Source organism: Mustela lutreola, chromosome 3 (genome assembly GCF_030435805.1).
Source record: "Mustela lutreola isolate mMusLut2 chromosome 3, mMusLut2.pri, whole genome shotgun sequence".
In the NCBI taxonomy this organism is placed as follows: domain Eukaryota; kingdom Metazoa; phylum Chordata; class Mammalia; order Carnivora; family Mustelidae; genus Mustela; species Mustela lutreola.
Window position 1 is genome coordinate 198039016 of NC_081292.1, and position 22934 is coordinate 198061949.

At 34.9% G+C, this 22934-nt stretch overlaps 1 protein-coding gene across 6 annotated transcripts in view; it reads left to right on the forward strand.

Moving 5' to 3' along the window:
* The window catches only part of C2CD6 (C2 calcium dependent domain containing 6), a 125382-nt gene that overhangs the window by 92628 nt on the left and 9820 nt on the right, over nucleotides 1-22934 (forward strand). For all 6 annotated transcript variants that reach the window (XM_059168401.1, XM_059168408.1, XM_059168402.1 and 3 more), the window contains one exon: nucleotides 3222-3265. In XM_059168401.1, the coding sequence (XP_059024384.1) occupies nucleotides 3222-3265 (44 nt within the window). The remainder of the gene's footprint in view (nucleotides 1-3221; nucleotides 3266-22934) is intronic.

A 22934-nucleotide genomic window follows, 5' to 3' on the forward strand; every position in this document is an offset into this window, starting at 1 on the left:
TGCAGAGGACAATAGGGGAAGGGAGGGAAAACTGAAGGGGAAGAAATAAGAGAGGAAGACAAACCATATGAGACCCTTGGCTCTGGGAAACAAACCGAGGGTTATGGAAAGGGAGTTGGGTAGAGGGATGGAATAACTTGGTGATGGGCAAAAGGAGGGCATGTGATGTGATGAGCACTGGGTATTATATGCAACTAACGAATCATTGAACTTTATATCAAAAACTAATGATGTGCTATACACTGGTTAATTGAATTTAAATTTTTTTTAAATGTCTATACTACCAAAACCAATCTACACATTTAATGACAGGGAACAAAATACAACCAGCATTTTTCACAGAGCTGGGACAAATAGTCCTCAAATTTATATGGAACCGCAAAGGACCCCGAATAGTCAAAGAAATCTTGAAAAAAGAAAAATGAAGCTGGAGGCATCACAATTCCAGACTTCAAGTTACATTACAAAGCTGTAGTGATCAAAGACAGTATGGTACACACACAAAAACAGACCTATAGATTAGTGGAACAGATTAGAAAACCAAGGAATGAAATGACAACTATATGGTCAACTAACCTTCAACAAAGCAGGAAAGAAGACTGTCTCTTCAACAAATAATGTTGTGAAAACTGGACTGCAACATGCGAAAGATTGAAAATGGACCACTTTCTTACACAATACACAAAAATAAATTCAAAATGGATGAAAGACCTAAATGTGAGACATGAAGCCATTAAAATCCTAGAGGAGAACACAGCCAGTAACCTCTTTGACATTAGCCATAGCAAACTTAGACAATTAAGTAAGTCTCCTGAGGCAAGAGAAACAAAAATAAAAATAAACTGTTGGGACTTCATCAAATTAAAAAACTTCTCTACAGCGAAGGAAACAATCAATGAAAATAATAGGCAACCTATGGAATGAGAGAAGATGTTTGCAAATGACATATTGACATATGGAATAATTGAATAATTTGTATGACATTATGTCATGCAAATGACATACTGACATATTAAATAATATGACATTGACATATGAATACCCACGAATACACTGACATATGAATACAATATGACATATTGAATAATGTCCAAAATATATAAAGAACTTATACAATTCAATACCCCAAAACCAAATGATCTAGTTAAGAAATGAGCAGAAGACATGAATAGACACTTTTCCAAAGTAGACATGCAGATGGCTAAGACACATGAAAAGATGTGCAAAATCACTCATCAGCAGGGAAATAAAATCAAAACTACAATGAGATATCACCTCACACTAGTCAAAAAGGCTAAAATGAACAACACAAGAAACAATAGATGTTGGTGAAGATGCGGTGAAAGGGGAACCGTCTTACACTATTGGTGGGAATGGAGATTGGTGCAGACACTCTGGAAAAAGGTGTGGAGTTTCCTCAGGAATTTAAAAGTAGAGCTGCCCTATGATCCAGTAATTGCACTACTACATATTTACCCAAAGAATAAAAAAAATACTGATTCCAAGGGATACATGCACCCTGATATTTATAGAAACATTATCAATAATACCAAATTATGGAAAGAGTCCACATGTCCATCGACTGGTGAATGGGTAAAAACGATATGGTGAATATATATATATGCACGCACACACACATACACACAACAGACTATTAGTCTTAAAAAAGAATGAGATCTTACCATTTGCAATGACATGGATGGAGCTAGAGAGTATTATACTAAGCAAAATAAGTCAGAAAGTGAAATGTGTATCTCATATGTAAAATTTAAGAAATAAAACAGATGAACCCAGGGGGAAAAAAGGAGGAAAACCAGGAAACAGCCTCAACTAGAGGAAACAGAGTTACTGGAGGGGACATGGCGGGGGGGGGGGGCGGTTAAGGGGGATGGATTAAGCAGATGATGGGTTAAGGAAGGTACTAGTATGAGCACTGGGTGTTATATGTAAGTGATGAATCACTAAATTCTATACCTGATACTAATATTATATTGTATATTAACTAATCAGAATTTAAATAAAAACTTGAAAAATTTTTAAAAAATAAAAACAAAAGCACAGGTTAGTTTTGCTTTCACAAAAATACATATCTATACATACATTATATAAGATGAAAAGCAGTACGTTTAGAGTTTATTCTTTTTGAATTCCTTGATTGATTATTATCTACAAACAAATTAGAGGAATGTGCCTAGCCCCATTACTTTGGAGCTGATTTTAGTGATACCGTTCACCCTTGAACATGAACATAAATATTTATATATTTCAGTCTAGCAGCATTAATCATTGAAGACCATAGTTGTTCCATTACACACACTTTATAAATTTTTTTAGTTTATTTCATAAGATTCCTTCTATGGTCATGAATTCTTGAGGAAATACAGAATTATCCATGGAAGCTTTCTAGAATGTAAATTGTCAGTCTATACAACTTTATAGAGGTAGATATGTTTAGGAAATGTGTGATGGAAGTTTACCCAAATGACTGCTAGAGGATAAGCTAAAAAGGTGCTCCTAGAAGGATGAGTAAAACCAATCTTTTAAGCATTCAGTAAAGCACCACTTTGAATAATGTGCATAAAATTTAACAGCCACAAAAACACTTAGAACGACTTAGAGTGTAATGATAAGTTGTTTTTTGATTTTTTAGTTTTTACTTTTTGAACTAGCATTAAGAATCACAAAAGTAATACTCCATACAAACATTTACTCTCATATGACTAAAAGACAGTCTTTTATGTACATAAAAATCTAGGTCATGATGACATTTCATTTTAATCACTTAATGTATGCACTTTAACAACACTACTGAAAATCTAATTGGACTTATTAGGTGACAAACCCAAGGGTACAATGTGTCAGGAGTCAGAGTGCAGGGAGTAGTAGTGATAGTAACAGAAACAACAAAGCTTGCATTCATTTGGTGCTTATTATGTCCCAGACCCAGCGTTACATGCCTTAGCCCTTTAAGTCACACATTTCTCTGACATAGGATCTTTATCCTTTGACAGATGAGGAAACTGAGACAGAGAGCCAAGATAACTTGTCCAAAGGCAGATCGTTATTTGCAGGGACTATCTGAGTCCAAGCAGTCTGACTCCAGAGCCTATCCTCTTAATTGCTTTGCTATACCATCATTAGTTAGAGATATGCCTTTGGAACATGTTTGTCAAGTGCCACCTGTGCCAACTTATTTTTATAATCTTTTTTTTTTTTTTCAGATTATCCCTGTGGACAAAAAAATACAAATAAAAAAGGAAAATCAGTAAGTAGATTGATATATCCCTTAAAAATCACTATTCTTTTTTTATTGTTTTGAATTAATTTTTACTGACATTCTTTCAAGAAAGCATATACCTTATTATTATGAATTTATTATATAAATGAAATTTGTTAGATATTTTATAATAGTTTATTTTAAATTTATAAATTATTATAAAGCAATATAAACATAACATTAACTTTAGCAGGCTACACTTTTGAATTCTTTGGTTCTGCCTCCTCCCATATAGCTATTGCTTAGTGCAACTCACAGTAGCACTAGGGAAAGATAGACTTCTTTGCCCATCTATCTTTTTTTATTAACATATAATGCATTATTTGCTCACAGGCCTGTGAATCATCAGGCTTACACATTTCACAGCACTCACCATAGCATATGCCCTCCCCACTGTCCGTAACCCAGCCACCCTATCCCTATCTCCCCACCCCCCAGCCACCCTCAGTTTGTTTCATGAAATTAAGAGTCTCTTGTGGTTTGTCTCCCTCCCAATCTCATCTTGTTTCATTTTTCCCTCATACCTCCCAACACCCCCTTCCCTGCCTCTCAAATTTCTCATATCAGAGAGATCATCTGATTGACTTATTTCACTAATCATAATACCCTCTAGCTCCATCCACGTCATTGCAAATGATAAGATTTCATTTCTTTTGATGGCTGCATAGTATTCCAGTGTGTGTGTGTGTGTACCACATCTTTTTTAATCCATTCATCTGTTGATGGATAAGTTCTTTCCATAGTTGGCCATTGTGGACATTGCTGCTATAAACATTCTGGTGCATGTGCCCCTTCAGATCCCTACATTTGTTGCTCATCTATTTTGATATGAGCAATTTTAAAGAATCCATTCTCCTCACCTCATTTGTTCATTAATACTTGAAATTAAGTATACTGGATTCTTTTCTTCTACATCTTGAAAACTTTCAGTTGCTTAAGATTCAGCTGTTTAAATGCCATGCCAGGCTAATAATAAATATTTCAGAAATGGGACAGGGCTTATGTGGCTTGGAATGATTAGCAAGAAAGAAAGACTGACTTCAAAGGTGAAAAGAGAAAGAAAAATTTGGCTTACTTCATATTTTGCACTCAGTAGATAAGAACCATCTCTCACTAAGGGGAGAATTTAAGTGCTTTTCTTTGTAATTTAATGAATAACTGACTCCTTAATCCAAGACATTAGAACCCCATACTAATACTCTTTTGTAGATGGTAGAATTTGATGTATGGATATCTTGAACTCCATGCAAAAAGGTTTAGTTACTTTAAAGGCATCAATCCCAACTGGCCAGGGCATTACTGATTCTAATATTCAATCTGGTTGTTCCAATAAACCATCAAAATATTGGATATTTTAATGATTTGGAATTCAAACTACCTCTTCCGGACTGATTCACGCATCTAAAAATAGCACAAAAATCCCATCTAATTATTGGCCTAAACTTTTATTTAGGAAATAAATGGCATAATATCTACAAAACATCCTACTGTTACAGAAGAACAAGATTTTGAGTCAGAAGACTTGAATTCTGGCAGGAGTCTTTTCACTATTGGCTGAAGGTTAAAAGGGGATTAATTACAAAACATTTATTGAATACCTACTAGATAAAAAGCACCATGGCTAATTAATAATTAATGATAATATGAATGGGCACCTATTAAGCATTTTGTATGCATTATTTTATTTAATCCTCACAATAAAGTAGGCATTGTTATTGTTTATATTTTGCAGATGAGGAAACTGAAGCTCAGTGAGATTAGAGAAATTGTATCAGGTCACATAGTTAGTAAGGCAGTTGGGATATGGCCCTAGAGCACATATAATCAACCACCTTCTCCTCTTCCCCTGACTTTGAGTAACCAAAAATATATTAATGAATGTATCAGACATAAAAGTAAAAGGAATTATAATATAGTATACTAGATTAACACACAGGGTGCATTGGGAATATTCCATGAAAAAATGTACTTTACAGAGACCTGGGGCAGAAAAGGAGGGTAGACATGGGTAATGAAAGGCCTTTTTAACCAAAGTTGTGATTCAGTGAGATAATATATATAAAATACTTTCTAGTGCTTTACACATACACATACAAATGCATTTTTGCATTGTATTGGTTGAAATGAACTGAACCCTCATAGCAGTAGTATTACCAAGTCCATTCAAACAATTCATATTGTGATAAAATCAATGAGCTAAAGAAAGAGAGATTTTATGTCTATCTAATTCAAGGTATTTTGATGAAGATAAATTTTATCAGAAAGATAAATTTTATCAGAAATTTATAGCCATAAGGGTCTCCAAGGGACTCAGAGACTCTTAACCCACTGAGCCACCCAGGCGCCTGGTGCCAAGGGACTCAGAGACTCTTAAAGCAATGTGCAAACCACCTTCTAAATGCCAGGGTAGATAAGATCTTTAACCATAGCTGTCCATCTTTTCTACCTGAATGTAAGGATATTGAGAGCTGGGAGATTCTGTGTCTTATATTCCTTTCATCTGGAACAGTGTCTGAAACCTAGGCACTTGACAAATACTTTCTGAATGAGTACCTACTATGTACTAGGAACTATGGATAAAAAAATGAACAGAATATAGCTCTTGGCTCAAAAGATCTTATAATGAGGTAGTGGGAAAGACTTATTGGGATAAACCATTATATTACAGTAAATAATTGTTTTAAGTGAGATAAATTTACAAAGTACAATAGGCATAAGCAAAGTAGCACTGACAGTTAAAGATGATTTGACAAATAGCTTCAGATTGAGCTTGATTACTTTAAGTGCCATTTTAGCCTAATACCACCAAAAGAAATATCCCATCCTTTATAGCTGATGGTATAACCATAGCCTTTACTACACTGGGGTAAAGTATTTAGCGTATCTTTCTTTCTTCTGGCACCTGGCACAGTAATAAAAAGTAGCCACCAACAGATGTTATATTTTGTTTATTTGTCATGTAGGTTTTGGTTTTTTGCTGTTATCACTAATAGCTTCTATCTATTAAATGCTCTGTGACATCCCTCCAAAGGTGTTGGTAGTACGTTAGGTAAATGACCACAAGCATACTTTATATTTTTTTACTCCCAGGTGTACTACGCTCTTCACCCCCCTCTAGATCACTTGCAGCCAAGGCCAAAGATCACCTGTGGATGTGAGGAACTACATGCCACAATTCCCAAGGATCTAGATTGGAGGAAGTGAAAGTTCATGTGGGGAGAGGGATATTCAACTTGGCTAAAACCCTGCAATTTCTTTGTTAGAAATATGCACAAACACATACACACAAAAAGTTCACCATTTTGAAATATATTCACCAGGCTGGCCCCATTCTACCTCTCAACAGGGTAGAATGAATGAATGAATGATTATATAATCATTTATTCATAATCATTCATATATATAATCATTAATTCATATATATGTATATAATCATTCTTATATATATGTATACAAACACACACACATATATCTATCTATCTATATATATATATATATATTTTTTTTTTTAAAGAATCTAGGGTCTCATAATATAAGATTCCATGCATCCAGGATATGTTTGAAAATTACTTGGCATACCAAGAACCAGGGAAATCACAACATAAATGAGAAAAGATAAAGAAAAGATGCCAACATCAAAATGAATCAGCTGCTGAAATAACCAGACAAGGATTTTAAGCAACCACCATAAAAATACTTCATCAAACAATCAGAAATTCTCTTGAAACAAATAAAAATTATCAGCAGAGACTCAGAAGTTGTAGAAAAGACCAATGGAAATTATAGAACTGAGAATGACAATAACCAAAATAAAAATCTCACCGTTTGGGCTTCATAATTGAATGGAGATGACAGAGGAAAGAAGCGGTGAACTTAAGAAAATATCAATAGAATTTACACAGTCTGAACAATAAAAAGAAAATAGACTGAAAAAAATTAACAGAGTTTCAGCAAAAGAGTAAACATTCATATTACTGGAGCTTCAGAAGGAGTGGAGAGAGACAGGGAAAGAGGGAGAGGAAGGAAAAAGAGAAGAGCGAGAGGAAAAGGAGGAGAAGGGGAAGATGGAAGGGGAGAAGGTGGAGAGGAAGAGGAAAACACATGATAGAGTAAGAGAAGATATTTTCAAAAATAATCGTGAAAACTTCCCAAATTCGGTGGAAGACATAAATCTATAGATTCAAGAAACTATTTCAAGATTTCAAGTTTAAAGAGTATAAATCCAAAAAAATCACCAGGTCACATCATCATTACACATTTGAAAACTGAAAAAAAAAAAATTTGAAAGCATCTGGAAAGAATGCATGACCTATAGAGTAATGAGTAGGATAATAAGGTAAAGGATGACTGATTTTCTCATATAAAATCACAGAGGCCAGAAGGATGTGGCACAATATTTTTTCAAGTGCTGAAAGAGAAGAACTGACATATGTGAATTTATACCCAACAAAAATTTCCTTCAGGTGTGAAGGAAAAATAAAGACATTCTCAGATAAAGGAAAACCAAGAGAATTTGTTGGTAGCAAACAGAATGGCTAAAGGAAAATCTCAAAAAGAAAACAAGAACAGAATGAAGGCTTGGGACTTCAGAAAGAAAAGAGCAAGAGAATGGGCAAATATTACAGACTATCCTGCATCTCATGAGTTTTAAAATAATATGAGATGGTTAAAGCAAAGATTATAACACCATCTACTGTGATGCACATTGTAAGTAGAGAACATGCTTAAGACAATTATATTTTAGGGACGCCTGGGTGGCTCAGTTGGTTAAGCAGCTGCCTTTGGCTCAGGTCATGATCCCAGCGTCCTGGGATCGAGTCCCACATCGGGCTCCTTGCTTGGCGGGGAGCCTGCTTCTCCCTCTGCCTCTGCCTGCCACTCTGTCTGCCTGTGCTTGCTCTCGCTTCTCTCTCTATGACAAATAAATAAATAAAACCTTAAAAAAAATTTTTAAAAAGAGACAATTATATTTTAAAGATAAAGGGGCCTCAGGAGTGCCTGGGTGGTGCAGTGGGCTGACCAACTGACTTTTGATTTAGCTCAGATCATGATCTCAGTGTCATGAAATCAAGCCCCATGTCAGGCTCTGCACTCAGCACCTAGGCTGTTTGGGAATCAAATTTTTTCCTCCTGCCCTTGTCTGCCAATCTCTCTTTTTTTCTCTACAATAAACAAATCTTTAAAAAAAAAAAAAAAAAAGGAAGGAGCTTAAATAGAAGTAAGATTTCTGTACCTCACTTGAAGAGGTAAAATATCAATTATCATTGATTGTGATGTTATGTAAATATAATACATAGCACAACCACTAAGGAAACTATAAAAAGCAACATACTAAAAAACAGTATGCATGAATCAGTGTGGGAATTCTAAGAAATATTAATCCACAAAAAATAAGAAAAAAGAAACATAGGAATGAGAAGTAGAGGGAATAAACAGAAAACAAAATGATAAAATGACAGACTTAAGCTCTAATATGTCAATAACTATTTTAAATGCAAAGGGTCTAAGTACATCATTTAAAAGATAGAGTTGGCAGGGTAAATAAAAAATATGATCCAACAATATGGTTTCTATAAAAAATATATAAATAAAAAATTTTTTTTAAAGATTTTATTTATTTATTTGATAGAGAGAAATCACAAGTAGATGGAGAGGCAGGCAGAGAGAGAGAGAGAGAGAGAGAGAGAGGAAGCAGGCTCCCCGCTGAGCAGAGAGCCCGATGCGGGACTCGATCCCAGGACCCTGAGATCATGACCTGAGCCGAAGGCAGCGGCTTAATCCACTGAGCCACCCAGGCGCCCATAAATAAAATATTTTGTTTTAAATATGAAAGTTAAAACAAAAGAGTGGAAAAAGATATGACATGCAAACATTAATCATAAAAAGCTATATTAATCAGATATATATTGATTATATAACGGCTGTATTAATATCAGATAAACTAGATAGATTTCAGTACAAAGAAAATCACTAGAGACACAGAAGGATGCTATATGATAACAAAAGTATCAATCCACCAGGAAGACATAATAATCCTAAAGTAAAAGAGCCAAAATACATGAGGCAAAATCTGATAGAGCTTAAAGAGGAAATAAAATCCACAGTTAATTGGGGATGTCAACAGCCCACTCTCAGTCATTTATAGAAGTGCAAGACAGAAAATCAGCAAGAATGTAGAAGACTTGAACAACACAGTCAGGCAACAGGCTCTGACACTCTACCCAACTTGTTTTCAAGTGCCCATGGAATATTTAGATTTTATGGACCACATCTTAGTTCAAAAAACCAAGTTAAGCAAATTAAAAATAATTAAAATTATAAGAAGTTGTATTCTCTGACCACACACAAGTCTTATTTGAGTAACAATGTAATAGGTTTGCATGTAAGAGAAGTCCCTCACAGCATGAGACCATCTGGAGGCTATAGCACAGATACTGCCACTCAGAAGGGGAGGACAGCAAGGAAATTTGTGGGGGACAAGGTTTTTAGAAAAGGTGTTGCATGTGTAGGTGATTTCATGCAAATAGCTCAGCAAGGACTCTTTGAGTCAGAGAAGTCCAAAGGCAGTAGAGGTCTTTATGTCCCCAGGGTTTATCTTATCTATGGATAGCATATGGTTGGCACAGTTTCATGTGCTATGCAAAGCAGGCAGGCTATAAATAGTTAAAAATATGCTTTTGTAGTAAAGCTTGAAATCAGGTAACATGATGCCCCGTTTTATTTTTGTTTTTCAACATTTCCTTAGAGATTCGGGGTCTCTTCTGATTCCATACAAATTTTAGGATTATTTGCTCCAGCTCTTTGAAGAATACTGGTGGAATTTTGATCGGAATAGCATTAAAAGTATAGATTGCTCTAGGCAGTATAGACATTTTAACAATGTTTATCCTTCCGATCCAAGAGCATGGAATGGTCTTCCATCTTTTTGTGTCTTCTTCAATTTCTTTCATGAGTGTTCTGTAGTTCCTCAAGTACAGATCCTTTACCTCTTTGGTTAGGTTTATTCCCAGGCATCTTGTGGTTCTTGGTGCTATAGTAAATGGAATTGATTCTCTAATTTCCCTTTCTGTATTTTCATTATTAGTGTATAAGAAAGCCACTGATTTCTGTACATTGACTTTGTATCCTGCCACATTGCTGAATTGTTGTATGAGTTCTAGTAGTTTGGGGGTGGAGTCTTTTGGGTTTTCCATATAAAGAATCATGTCATCTGCAAAGAGAGAGAGTTTGACTTCTTCATTACCAATTTGGATTCTCTTTGTTGTCTGATTGCTGTTGCTAGGACTTCTAATACTATGTTGAACAAGAGTGGTGAGAGAGGGCATCCTTGTCGTGTTCCTGATCTCAACGGGAAGGACACACAAAGCTGTGATCACCAAGACAGCATGGTACTGGCATAAAAACAGACACATAGACCAGTGGAACAGAGTAGAGAGCCCAGATATGGACCCTCAACTCTATGGTCAATTAATCTTCGACAAAACAGGAAAAAATATACACTGGAAAAAAGACAGTCTCTTCAATAAATGGTGCTGGGAAAATTGGGCAGCTATATGTAGAAGAATGAAACTCGACCATTCTCTTACACCATACACAAAGATAAACTCAAAATGGATAAATGACCTCAATGTGAGACAGGAATCCATCAGAATCCTAGAGGAGAACATAGGCAGTAATCTCTTCGATATCAGCCACAGCATCTTCTTTCAAGAGATGTCTCCAAAGGCAAAGGAAACAAAAGTGAAGATGAACTTTTGGGACTTCATCAAAATCAAAAGCTTCTGCACAGCAAAGGAAACAGTCAAGAAAACAAAGAGGCAACCCACGGAATGGGAGAAGATATTTGCAAATGACAGTACAGACAAAAGGTTGATATCCAGGATCTATAATGAACTCCTCAAACTCAACACACACAAAACAAACAATCATATCAAAAAAATGGGCAGAAGATATGGACAGACACTTCTCCAATGAAGACATTCAAATGGCTCTCAGACACATGAAAAAATGTTCGTCATCACTAGCCAACAGGGAGATTCAAATTAAAACCACATTGAGATATCACCTTACACCAATTAGAATGGCCAAAATTAGCAAGACAGGAAACCTGTGTCGGAGAGGATGTGGAGAAAGGGGAACCCTCTTGCATTCCTGTTGGTGGGATGCAAGTTGGTGCGGCCTCTTTGGAGAACAGTGTGGAGATTCCTCAAGAAATTAAAAATAGAACTTCCTTATGACCCTGCCATTGCACTCCTGGGTATTTACCCCAAAGATACAGATGTAGTGAAAAGAAGGGCCATCTGTACCCCAATGTTTATAGCAGCAATGGCCATGGTCACCAAACTGTGGAAAGAACCAAGATGCCCTTCAATGGACGAATGGATAAGGAAGATGTGGTCCATACACACTATGGAGTATTATGCCTCCATCAGAAAGGATGAAAACCCAACTTTTGTAGTAACATGGATGGGACTGGAAGAGATTATGCTGAGTGAAATAGGTCAAGCAGAGAGAGTCAATTATCATATGGTTTCACTTATTTGTGGAGCATAACAAATAGCATGGAGGACATGGGGAGTTAGAGAGGAGAAGGGAGTTGGGGGAAATTGGAAGGGGAGGTGAACCATGAGAGACTATGGACTCTGAAAAACAATCTGAGGGTTTTGCAGGGGTGGGGGGTGGGAGGTCGGGGTACCAGGTGGTGGGTATTATAGAGGGTACGGATTGCATGGAGCGCTGGGTGTGGTGCAAAAATAATGAATACTGTTATGCTGAAAATAAAAAATAAATTAAAAAAAGTTAATTCCTCAATTTGATAAAGCACATCTGCAAAAACCTATAGTTTACATTATACTTAATTATGAAAGCCTGAATGCTCTTCTTCCAAGATCAAGAAAGGATGCATGTTCTTACTACTCTTTTTCAATATAGTACTAGAAATTTTATCCATTGTAATAGGGCAAGAAAAGAAAAGTCACAGATTAGAAAAGAAGAAATAAGAGTATATTTTTAGATGGAATGATTGTCTATTTAGAAAATACCAAAGAGTCTACAAACAACAACAACACATACAAGAACTAGTAAGTGAGTTCCACAAGGTTGGAGGATGCAAATTCAAGATGAAGAAATCAATAACATTTCTGTATACTAGCAATGATCATGTGGAAACAAAAATTTAAAGCACAATAACATTTATATGAACTCCAGAATAAATTAAATGCTTTAAAAAATGTACAGGATCTGTATGATTAAAAACTACAAAATGTTTGCAGAAGGAATCAAAGGCCTAAATAAATGGTGGGACATACCATGTTTGTGGGTTCAACGACTCCACATAGTAAAGATGCCAGTTCTCCCCAGACTGAACTGTTGACTTAATATAATTTATATCTTTTAAGTTTTTATTTGAAGTCCACTTAGTTAATATGCAGTGTAATATTAGTTTCAGGTATATAATATAGTGATTCAACAATTCCATACACCTAGTGCTCATCACAACAACTGCACACTCTAATCCCCATCACCTATTTCACCCATCCCCACCCCACCCCACCTCCCCTCTGGTAATCATCAGTTTATTCTCTATAATTAAGAGTCTGTTTATTAGTCTGTCTCTGTTTTTTCCCCTATGCTCATTTGTTTTATCGTTTAAATTCCACATGTGACTGAAATCATATGGTATTTGTCTCTCTGAATGACTTATTTGCTTAGCACAATACTCTCTAGCAGCCTTATTCATAATAATCAAAACGAAAAGCAATCTGGTTTGTCCTTCAGCTGGTGATTGGCTAAACAAACTGTGGTACATCCATACTGTGGAATAATAGTAATAGAAAGGAACAAAGTATTGATATATACAACCTGGATGAATTTCTGGAGAATTATGCTAGTTGAAAACAATCAATCCCAAACTGTTATACTCTGTATGACTCCATTTATATAATATTTTTGAAATTATAAAATTACAAAACTGAAGAATAGATTAGTGGTTATTAGGCATTAAATAGGGAGTGGAGGTAGGAAAGTGGATATGACTATAAAAGGACATTAGGGATTTTTATGGAAATAAGATCTTGACTATACAGTGTCAGTATCCTGTTGTGATATTTTACTAGTTTTATAAAATGTTACTATTAAGGGAAACTGGATAAATGATATGTGGGTTCTCTCTTGTTTCTTACAACCCATGGAAAACTGCAGTATTTCAAAATAAAAAGTTTAGTTTTTATAAAGTAAAGAAAAAGAAATCTTACCTTAAGTATTTTCTTTTAGGGTGGTAGTCAGACCTTATATAAAATAGATAAAACTTAATTAAATTGAACAATATAAATTAAATTGGTGAACCATAAAACATAGGTTATATACAATTTAACAGATTAAAAGTTTGAAAGAATCTATCACCTAGGGCAACAAGCTTGTAAACTGAAGACCTATCAGAATTCTAGAACAAATTCCTTAAAGTCTAAGGTAATTGCTTCACAAAGTCACAAAATCTTCAGAATTCTGTGGGGAAATAAAGTTTGAAGTTGTTTGAAATTAAAAGAAGAGTTTTTTTATGAACCAAGGTAGACAGTGTGTTAAAGAAATGCAGTATTTTGAGACAAACATCTGGAGTGCTAATCTGAATTGGAAAGGACTAACAAACATCTCTTTCAACTCATAGCTGATTCAGGTGACAGTCTTTCAATAGTTCCTTCACATTTTTAGAGCCCCTTCATAAATTAAGACTTTCAAGATATAATTAGTTTCTATTTAAACCCTGACCATGATGGGACGCTAAATCATTTCCCCAAAGGTCAGGGTGAAAGAAAAGTGGGGGGAAAATGGGGATTTTGATCTTTCCTACCATTTAAAGGCATTGTTTGGCAATGGTATGAGAATTAGACTAATATAGTAAAAAGACCTTGGATTTTACAGACAGAAATATCTAGGTTCAAATCCAGATTCTTCCACTTTCATGGTCATATAACTATGGGCAATTTACATTTGAGTTTCAGTTTTGTCATCTGCAAAATGATTATACTATCATCTATTTCAAAGAATTTTAAAGGGCTTGGAACATAATAGTCACTTGCTAAATGGTAAGTATTGTCTTTATTCACGTGTACAAATATACCATAGGATAAATATGAGAAGTAGAATTGTTGGATCAAAATGAATGAGGATATTTAATTTTGATATCTATACTGCCAGATTATCCTTTAAACCAGATTTACTAATTTGCATTTTCACCTAAAATGTAAGGAAAAATTCAGTATTCCATACCCTATTCATTTTAGTTTTTGTTAATTTTTCACACAAAAATGGTATTCCATTGTTATTTTAATTGGCATTTCTCTGATTATTAATGAGGGAAAAATTTTCATGTGTTTATTATCTATTTGTATTTCTGTTATTTAACTGCTCTCATAATCTCTACCTATATATACAAATTGGGTTGTAGGTTTGATTATATGTGAGAATGCTTTATATATTTTGAATAACAATGCTTTGTGATCTAGGCTCTTTATTACCTATGTTTTTTAACTTCTTTGGGACCCTTATAGCACTTTTAAATATTCATGTTGTCAAATCTGACAACTTTTCCTTTGTGGCTATTAGTTTAAATCTTTTTTAGAAGGTATTTCTCCTCCCCATGATTATGTCAGTATTCTCTTAGGTGTTTTCCTAGTATATGCTTTAATTCACTTGTATTTTTTTTCTGGTATGAGGTAAGAATTTACTGATACTTTTGCTGAAATAGGCAGTTGCTGGGGCACCTGGGTGGCTTAGTGGGTTAAGCCTTTGCCTTCGGCTCAGGTCATGATCCCAGGGTCCTGGGATCAAGCCCTGCATCGGGCTCTCTGCTCAGCAGGGAGCCTGCTTCTCTCTCTCTCTCTCTGCCTGCCTCTCTGCCTACTTGTGATCTCTGTCTGTCAAATGAATAAATAAAATCTTAAAAAAAAAAAAAAGAAGAAGAAGATAAGCAGTTGTTTCAACACGATTGGCACCCTCAGAGATATTTCAGGTTTGGTTCCAGACCATCATGTGAATATCACAATAAATCAAGTCAAATGCATTTTTTGGTTTCCCAGTGCATATAAAAGTTACACTTACACTATACTGTAGTCCATTAGGTGTGCGATAGCGTTATATCTTTAAGAAGGTACATAACTTAATTTAAAAAATACTTTATTGTGGGGGCACCAGGGTGGTTCAGTTGGGGCCTCTGCTTTCACTCGGGTCATGATCCCAGGGTCCTGGGATCGAGCCCCGCATCGGGCTCTCTGCTCAGCGGGGAGCCTGCTTCCTCCTCTCTCTCTGTCTGCCTCTCTGCCTACTTGTGATCTCTGTCTGTCAAATAAATAAATAAATCTTAAAAAAAAAACTTTATTGCTAAAAAATACCAAATATCATATGAGCTTTCAGCATTGTAATAAATGATCACAAATCACAAGTAAACTAATAAGTCTGAAATATTGTGAGAATTATTAAAATGTAACACAGAAACACAAAGTGAGCAAATTCTGTTAGAAAAATGGCACTAATACAATTGCTTAATACAAGATTGCCACAAACTTTCAATTTGTTAAAAAATGCAATATCTGGGAAGTACAATAAAGCAAAACACAATGAGGCATGCCTGTACATTTTAATTGTTCATATACTTAACATATTTTTGTCTATTTTTCCCTTCTTGAGGGTATCATCCCTGTCCCAACTCTAATCCTGGGTGTAACTGGCAAACTTGACACTTCCTCTGTGGCTACAGGGATCACTACATAATTTGATATAAGAATATTAAGAGAAGTCTTTATTCTTTTACATCACGAGCCAGCAGTGATCTAAGAGAGAATAAATAAGAAAACCAACACAGAGGAAGAAACATATGGAGAGATCGTGACTTGGTCACATTGAGTCCCTGGAATCGGATCTCCTAGTTATATTAGCCAATTAATTTCTTTTTTTAATGAAGTATTTTATTTCTAAATAAATATATTTATATTTTTTGTTATAACCCAAAATGATATTGTTTATTTTTTGCATAAAATTTTCCAGCTTTGGCCAATAAGAATTCTTTCAGTATGTTCTGTGTCCCCTTTGACATGCTTGCTTCCTTTTGTTTTTTGAGTATTTTCCTACTTTTCGTCTGTAAGATATTCCAGATTTGTCTTGTAACTTTCTTGCCCCAGTCCTAGAATCAATCATTTCTACAAGGAGCCCTGGTTTTTACTGGAGAATGACATTTTTAAACCAGGCTCTGGGAATTGGGTGTATTGTTGCTATTATGCCTAGGCCTTCTCAGCAGACACTTAAATAATATATGTGTGAATACAAACCCCTGTATAAACATATATCTATACTTGTTTTTGTATATATCTGTCTCTCTATATATATTTTGTTAATTATAAGTTTATACTGATATCTCTGAATCGGTTCCAATATCACTGAGTTTATTCTAACCCTCTTTTCTTGCTTGTATCTGTTGAAACTTCTCTTTCCCGCCGTGAGAAACCTGGTTGTCATTATTCCATTATTCATTTATTTATTTATTCTACCCCAGTATAAATACAAAGCAGTGTCAGAATTACTACATTATACTACACTCATGAAGTATAAACTTACCTACTAGCACACATTGTTTATATACAGTTTACTTTGTCTTTAGTCTTATAATTTCCAGTCAAAACATTACTTTCCAAAGTTACTAAGGTCACTCCCTTTTTTCTTCTACCCTTCAGTGTAGTTATAGATCTTACATTTGTTATAAATACAGGTGGGTTAATTTGTCAATGTCTACATTATTTCTGGCCTACCGACATTGTTTTTTATTGTCTTAGTTTACACTCATTAGTGTTCATTCTTTGTGAAACACAGAACAATTGATTTTGGCAAATGGATAATCATGTGTTTTAATTATTTAAAAGTTAAAAAAAAAAAAATTGTCTACTGAAGTTTTCCCATTCCATTTAAGTCAGTTTTGCAAAGACTTCCCTATATACCCCTGGCACTTTCCCAGACTGCTTATTACGATCACCTAATCATCTGTACCTTAATTTTTCATTTAATAACACACTGCTTATACAACCTATATATCAATTTCATTATTTTAAGTGGCATAATGTTTTTATTTTAATAATAACCAGTAGTTTTTTTAAATTAAAGTATAATTAACATACAATGTTATATTAGTTTCAGATGTACAACATATTGATTCAACAATTCTATATGTTATTCAGTGTTCATTAAGTGTGTGGTCACCATCTATCACCACATGATGCCATTGCAATACCTTTAACTCTGTTTTCCATGCTGTTCCCCCCTCTCTCCATGATTACTTATTTTGCAACTGGAAATTTTGTACATCTTAGTCCCTCCTATCTAGTTTGCCCATCCCCCCACCTGCCTCTCTTCTGGCAACCACGAGTTCTCCATATTTAAGAGTCTGGTTTTCTTTTTTTGTTTGTTTATTTTGTTTTCTATATTCCATAATTCATTCTTTTTGTAATAATACCCAGTACTTTCATTGCAAGTTCTTATAATAGTATCTTAATACATTAACTCATTTAATCTCCATAACAGTCCTGTGAAATAGCTATTTTTTACTTTATTTTTTATGTGGGAAATTAAGTCATGGAGCACCTAACTAATTTGTCTGAGGACAATCAAGTGGTAAGCCTGAGTCTTGAACTGAGGCAGACTAGCTCTGAAGTCTGTGCTGCAAACAACTAAATTCTACTGCCTCTTATTGTAAGCCTGTACAAAAATTATTTAATCAATGTCCTATTAAGAATGTCCTTTGGGGGGAAAAAACGATGCCCTTCATAGTTTTTTGTAAATTTCAAGCTTTTATGTTTTCCCACCCCCAGTTTTTTTTTTTAATTAAAATTATACCTACACGGTACCCCCCCCATCAGTCTGTGCAGAAGGGTATAAAATGAAAAGAAAAATGTAACCTTCTCCACCCATAGCTACACTATCAGCTTCGTTTACCCAAAACAACTACTTTTAACTGTTGGTAGTTCTTCTAGTACGTTTTATTATAGTTTTAAATTATGTAGTTCAAATTCTATTTGATTTACCAACTATTCAACTTCAGGTAGAAGTTGTTGTGTTAATGTTGATGTCACAATCTGAAAGATGATTTAGAGCATTTATAATATTTTAAACCTTCCTTCTACAACTTTTATTCCCAGTTTTATTAATATTAGTTTTTATTTTTCTAATGGCTCTTTTAAGGCTCCGATTAATATGTTTAAAATATTTCTTGACATGTAAACCAAGAGGCATTATCTACTAACTTCCTACTATGAAATATGAAAGGGTTTTTTAAAAAGTTTCATTTTCCTGTCTCTTCCATTTTGCTTTTGTTGTTGTTATTCCTGTAGTATCATTTCTTTGTTAAGGTTTCTAATATCTTCTGTTATATGGCTTTAGTTAAATCTCCCATGCTTTGTTTATAGATTGAGTCTATTTTAAACCTAAGAAAAGTTAATTAATAACTGTTATAATATATATTATATATCATATTATTATAATTTAAATATAAATCTCTGCTGGAACAAATAATGTATGTGATAGATCCATGAAAAGTAAATGTCCAAATTCTGCTTCTAATAAAGATGGAGCTGGCAGAGATAGGATTTCTCTTTCTTCATTAAACAATAATAAAACCAGAAAAAATTATGGAAAAGTTTTTTAAACATTGGGAAGATGACAGTATGGGACTGTGATTTCTTAGAAAAAAGCACAAAGTAAACCCTATAGTTGCACCAGTTTTCTGCACAGCAGCACCAGGAGGGAGAACCAAAACAGAGTTTGGAGTTATCACTGAATTTAAGAGATGGAGATTAGAGTTTGGTGGGCAGAGGCAGAATTTGTGGAGTAGAGTACCAGAATGGAAGGAAATGTGGAGCAAGAAATCTCCAGATAACTGTGAAGGAGGTCCACTTCAGTCTTTGAGATTAATCTAAGTAGTTAAATACTGGAGGCAAGAAAAAGAAAGGAGTGGGTAGAACATTCTAGGAATTCACTGAAAAGGAGTGGGTAGAACATTCTAGGAATTCACATAGCTAGAAATAAACCATTTTCCTGTATGCCAGAGAGGAAAGATTCATAACACATGTGACAGCAAATAGAAGGCCATCATCTTAGTAGAGAGACTAAGTCAGCCCTACATTAAAGGCTTTTGGACAATATCCCCCTCACCGCCAATAAAGCTTAAAAGTAAACTTCGAAGGAGCCTGTTTCCAAGTATCTCAATATGTACCAAAATAAATCAAATACTAGATTAAAGAATAAACCCCAAAATGCAAAATTTATCCTTCTAAGCATCCAATTAGAAATTACAGACATTAAAAAAAAAGCAAAATATGACTCATAATACATGGGAAAATCAGTCAATAGGAATAGACCTAGAAATGACAGAGAAGATGGAAGAAACAGAAAAGAGGTTAAAAGAGCTATTACAAATATATTCTTTATATTCAAAATGGTAGAATAAACATAAACCTAATGAGGGAAGACATGGAAGGTACAGATAGACAAAACAGAATTTTTAGAGATGAAAAAGGATATAACAGCACATTAGGTGCTGCAAAAGATCAATGAACCTGAAGACATAGAAGTTACACAAAACACAATGAGAAAAAAGATATTTTTAAAGTAGAGCATCAGTAACTTGTATGAAAATATCAAGTGGTAAAATGAACATGTAATTGGAGACTTATAGAGAAGGGAAGCTGAAAAATGTATTTGAAGAAATAACGGTCAAAAGTTTTTCATATTTTATGAAAACTGTAAACCCACAGATCCAAGAAACTCAATGAACTCAAAGAGAATAGACCTTTAAAAAATTCTCAGACATATCATAATCACACTGCTGAGAATCAGTGGTAAAGAGAAGACCTTATGGGGAGTGGAAAGGAAGGCACATTTATAATAGAGGAAGAGATAGAAAAACAACAGACTTTTTGTTAGAGACTATGTAAGGCAGAAGACTATGGAATGTCACCTTTAATAGAAGGAAAAGCATCACCAGCCTAGAATACTTTAATCAGTTATAACATTTTTCAAAACAGAAATTAAAATATCCTTTCAGCAAACAAAAGCTGAGAGAATTCATTGCAAGAAGACTCCCATCATAAGAAATGTTAAAGGAAAGTGATATTAAAAAACAACAACAACAACAACAAAACGGTGGAATAAACAGCTCCAAGCTCTTGTTCCTCTGAAAAATACTGGAAAAGCATCCAGAAGCTGTCTGAACCAGCTTCATAGGAGCTCTGGAAGACAAAGTTTTTGGCAACCAAGCAAATACCCAATGAGGAAAAAGTCATCTTCAAAATGGTAGGAAATTTCATGGCATTTTTACTCTTGCTCTACTCCCTCATTGGATGGTAGTGCTCTTGGTCTTGAGCAGTGGCAGTCCAGTTCCCAGTTACCTTCATTGAACTAGATAGAGTGAAGGAAGACCTTATGTGCAAATCATTGTGTATGTATGTTTTAACCTTGCTGGGTGGATATGTGAAAGACTGACCAGTTGATTTCTATCATAGGTAGGCAGATGATTAGGTTCCTGTCAGCTGAGTTTGCCTCTATTTTAAGATACTCCCTCAGAAAATTCTTCCAACAACTTCCAGTTATATGTAGTTGGCCAGAAACTTGTCATATAGTTACTCTTATAGTTACAAGGGTAACTCTTCAATGGAGGCTGGAAAATGTACCTTTTTAAAAAAATTTTAAAGCAGGGAATATTTCCACCTAAGTGCTAAAAAAAATATGTTCTTGAAATAATATATATTGTGGGAAGGCAATTATTAGTCTCTGTCACAGAAACTAAGAGACTAGTTAGGAGACTGTTTGGAAAGAGATGATAGTGGCTTGTACTAGGTGGTAGTGGGGTAGTGGTAGTGGGGTTGTGGGTGAGATGTAATTGATATATTTTGAAGGCAGCAACCAGAAATCTTAACACTGGATTAGATATGGTAATGAGAAGGAGAGAAATAAAGAGTGATACTTGGGTTACTAGCTAGTAGATGGTAGCACCAATAATTGAGATGAGAAAGGCCAAGGTTTTGTGGGGCTTTGGAAGGAGGGAGGGGAGAAGCATTTGTAATTCAGAATTTTTTTTGTGATATGTTAAATTTGCAATGACTATTATATAGCTAAGTGGAAATCAATACCTTTTAGAATTTCTCAAGATTCTATTTAGAATCTTTTCCAAGGGTCACCCTCTCCTCACATTCCTCAGAAATCTCTCTATTTACTCTGAAGTTTTCTGTTTGCTTTTACTCATTCTTCATTTGCATATATTGATTTTCCTCATATATCTGGTAAATTTTGTTGGCTCATTTTATATTTGCGAATGAAGAAATATGTCGATTGTATAGGTATGCTCTGTGAGACAGGCAGGCTTCCCAGGAGTGTATATGGCGATGGTAGAGAGTAGGCAGGATGGCTGAGGACCCAACAACATTTCCAAAGAACCTATGTGTTTCTCTCCTGATGGAATTTTCTTTTTAAACCCCTGCTGTTATCTGATGTGGAAATGTCAGTGACAGCAAGCTTTATTCTGCTTCCCTATCAAGGCATGAAATTCACAGGATCTCCACCTGGACAGATGGCACATTTTCTTTGGAAAGCAATTTTTTACTTTCTAAATGATATACTGTATAGTACATCATTAGTTTTTGATGTAGTGTTTAATGATTCATTAGTTATGTATAACACTCAGCACATTACATTAGTTATATATAACACTCAGGACACATGACTCGTGTCCTCCTTAATACCCATCACCCTGTTACTCCCTCCCCTCTGAAACCCTCAGTTTGTTTCCCAGTGTCCATAGTCTCTCATGGTTCAAACTACAATGAAGTTTGATCAGCTAAGTTGAAATAAACTGAAATACTAGGCTGATATTTCACATTTTCCCCTTTTCTGCCCCCTTCAGATTTCCATCCCTTTGCCAATGGTCCTCTGTGCTATTGCTTCTGTTCCACATATGAGTGAAACCATAAAATTGTCTTTATGGTTTATGAAACCATAAAATTGGCTTACTTCATTTAGCATAATCCCTTCGGGTTTTGTTTGTTTTTTTTTTAATCTTTTGTGTGTCTGATTGGGAAAGACAACGCTGCCAACAGCATGTGCTCTGTGGGCTGAGAAAGAGAAGATCCAGCTGTTCTGAATGTAGCTCTCTAATTAATAACTATGACAACTGCACCATCACCTGATTCTCTTTGTATATGCTGTCCTTGAATTTTTTTGCTTCTCAGGCCCACCTGATTTCTGTAGTTCAAGGCTCTAATTTTCTTGATGCGAGTTTCCATTCAATCAGTCTCATCTGCTTTCATATTTTCTGAATTTTCTCAACTTTCTAAATCCTGGTGTCTCACCTGATTGATTACCAGTATTGCCATGGGACTTTTCTTTTTGAAATCTTGTTTTCTGTTACTTTACTAGAACCTTGGGAAGTGGGAAAGAAGAGAGCCCCATGTTTAGTCCATCATCCTGAAGCTCCTATATTGGTTTGTTTTATTGTTCTTTTCTAGCTTCATGAGAAGAATGCCTAGAGCATTTCTCCTCAGTATAAATGTACTAGAGTTTTTTATTCATAAAGTGTTCCATGTTCATTTAAATAATAATACAGAGTTAAACAATAAAAGTTAATAGT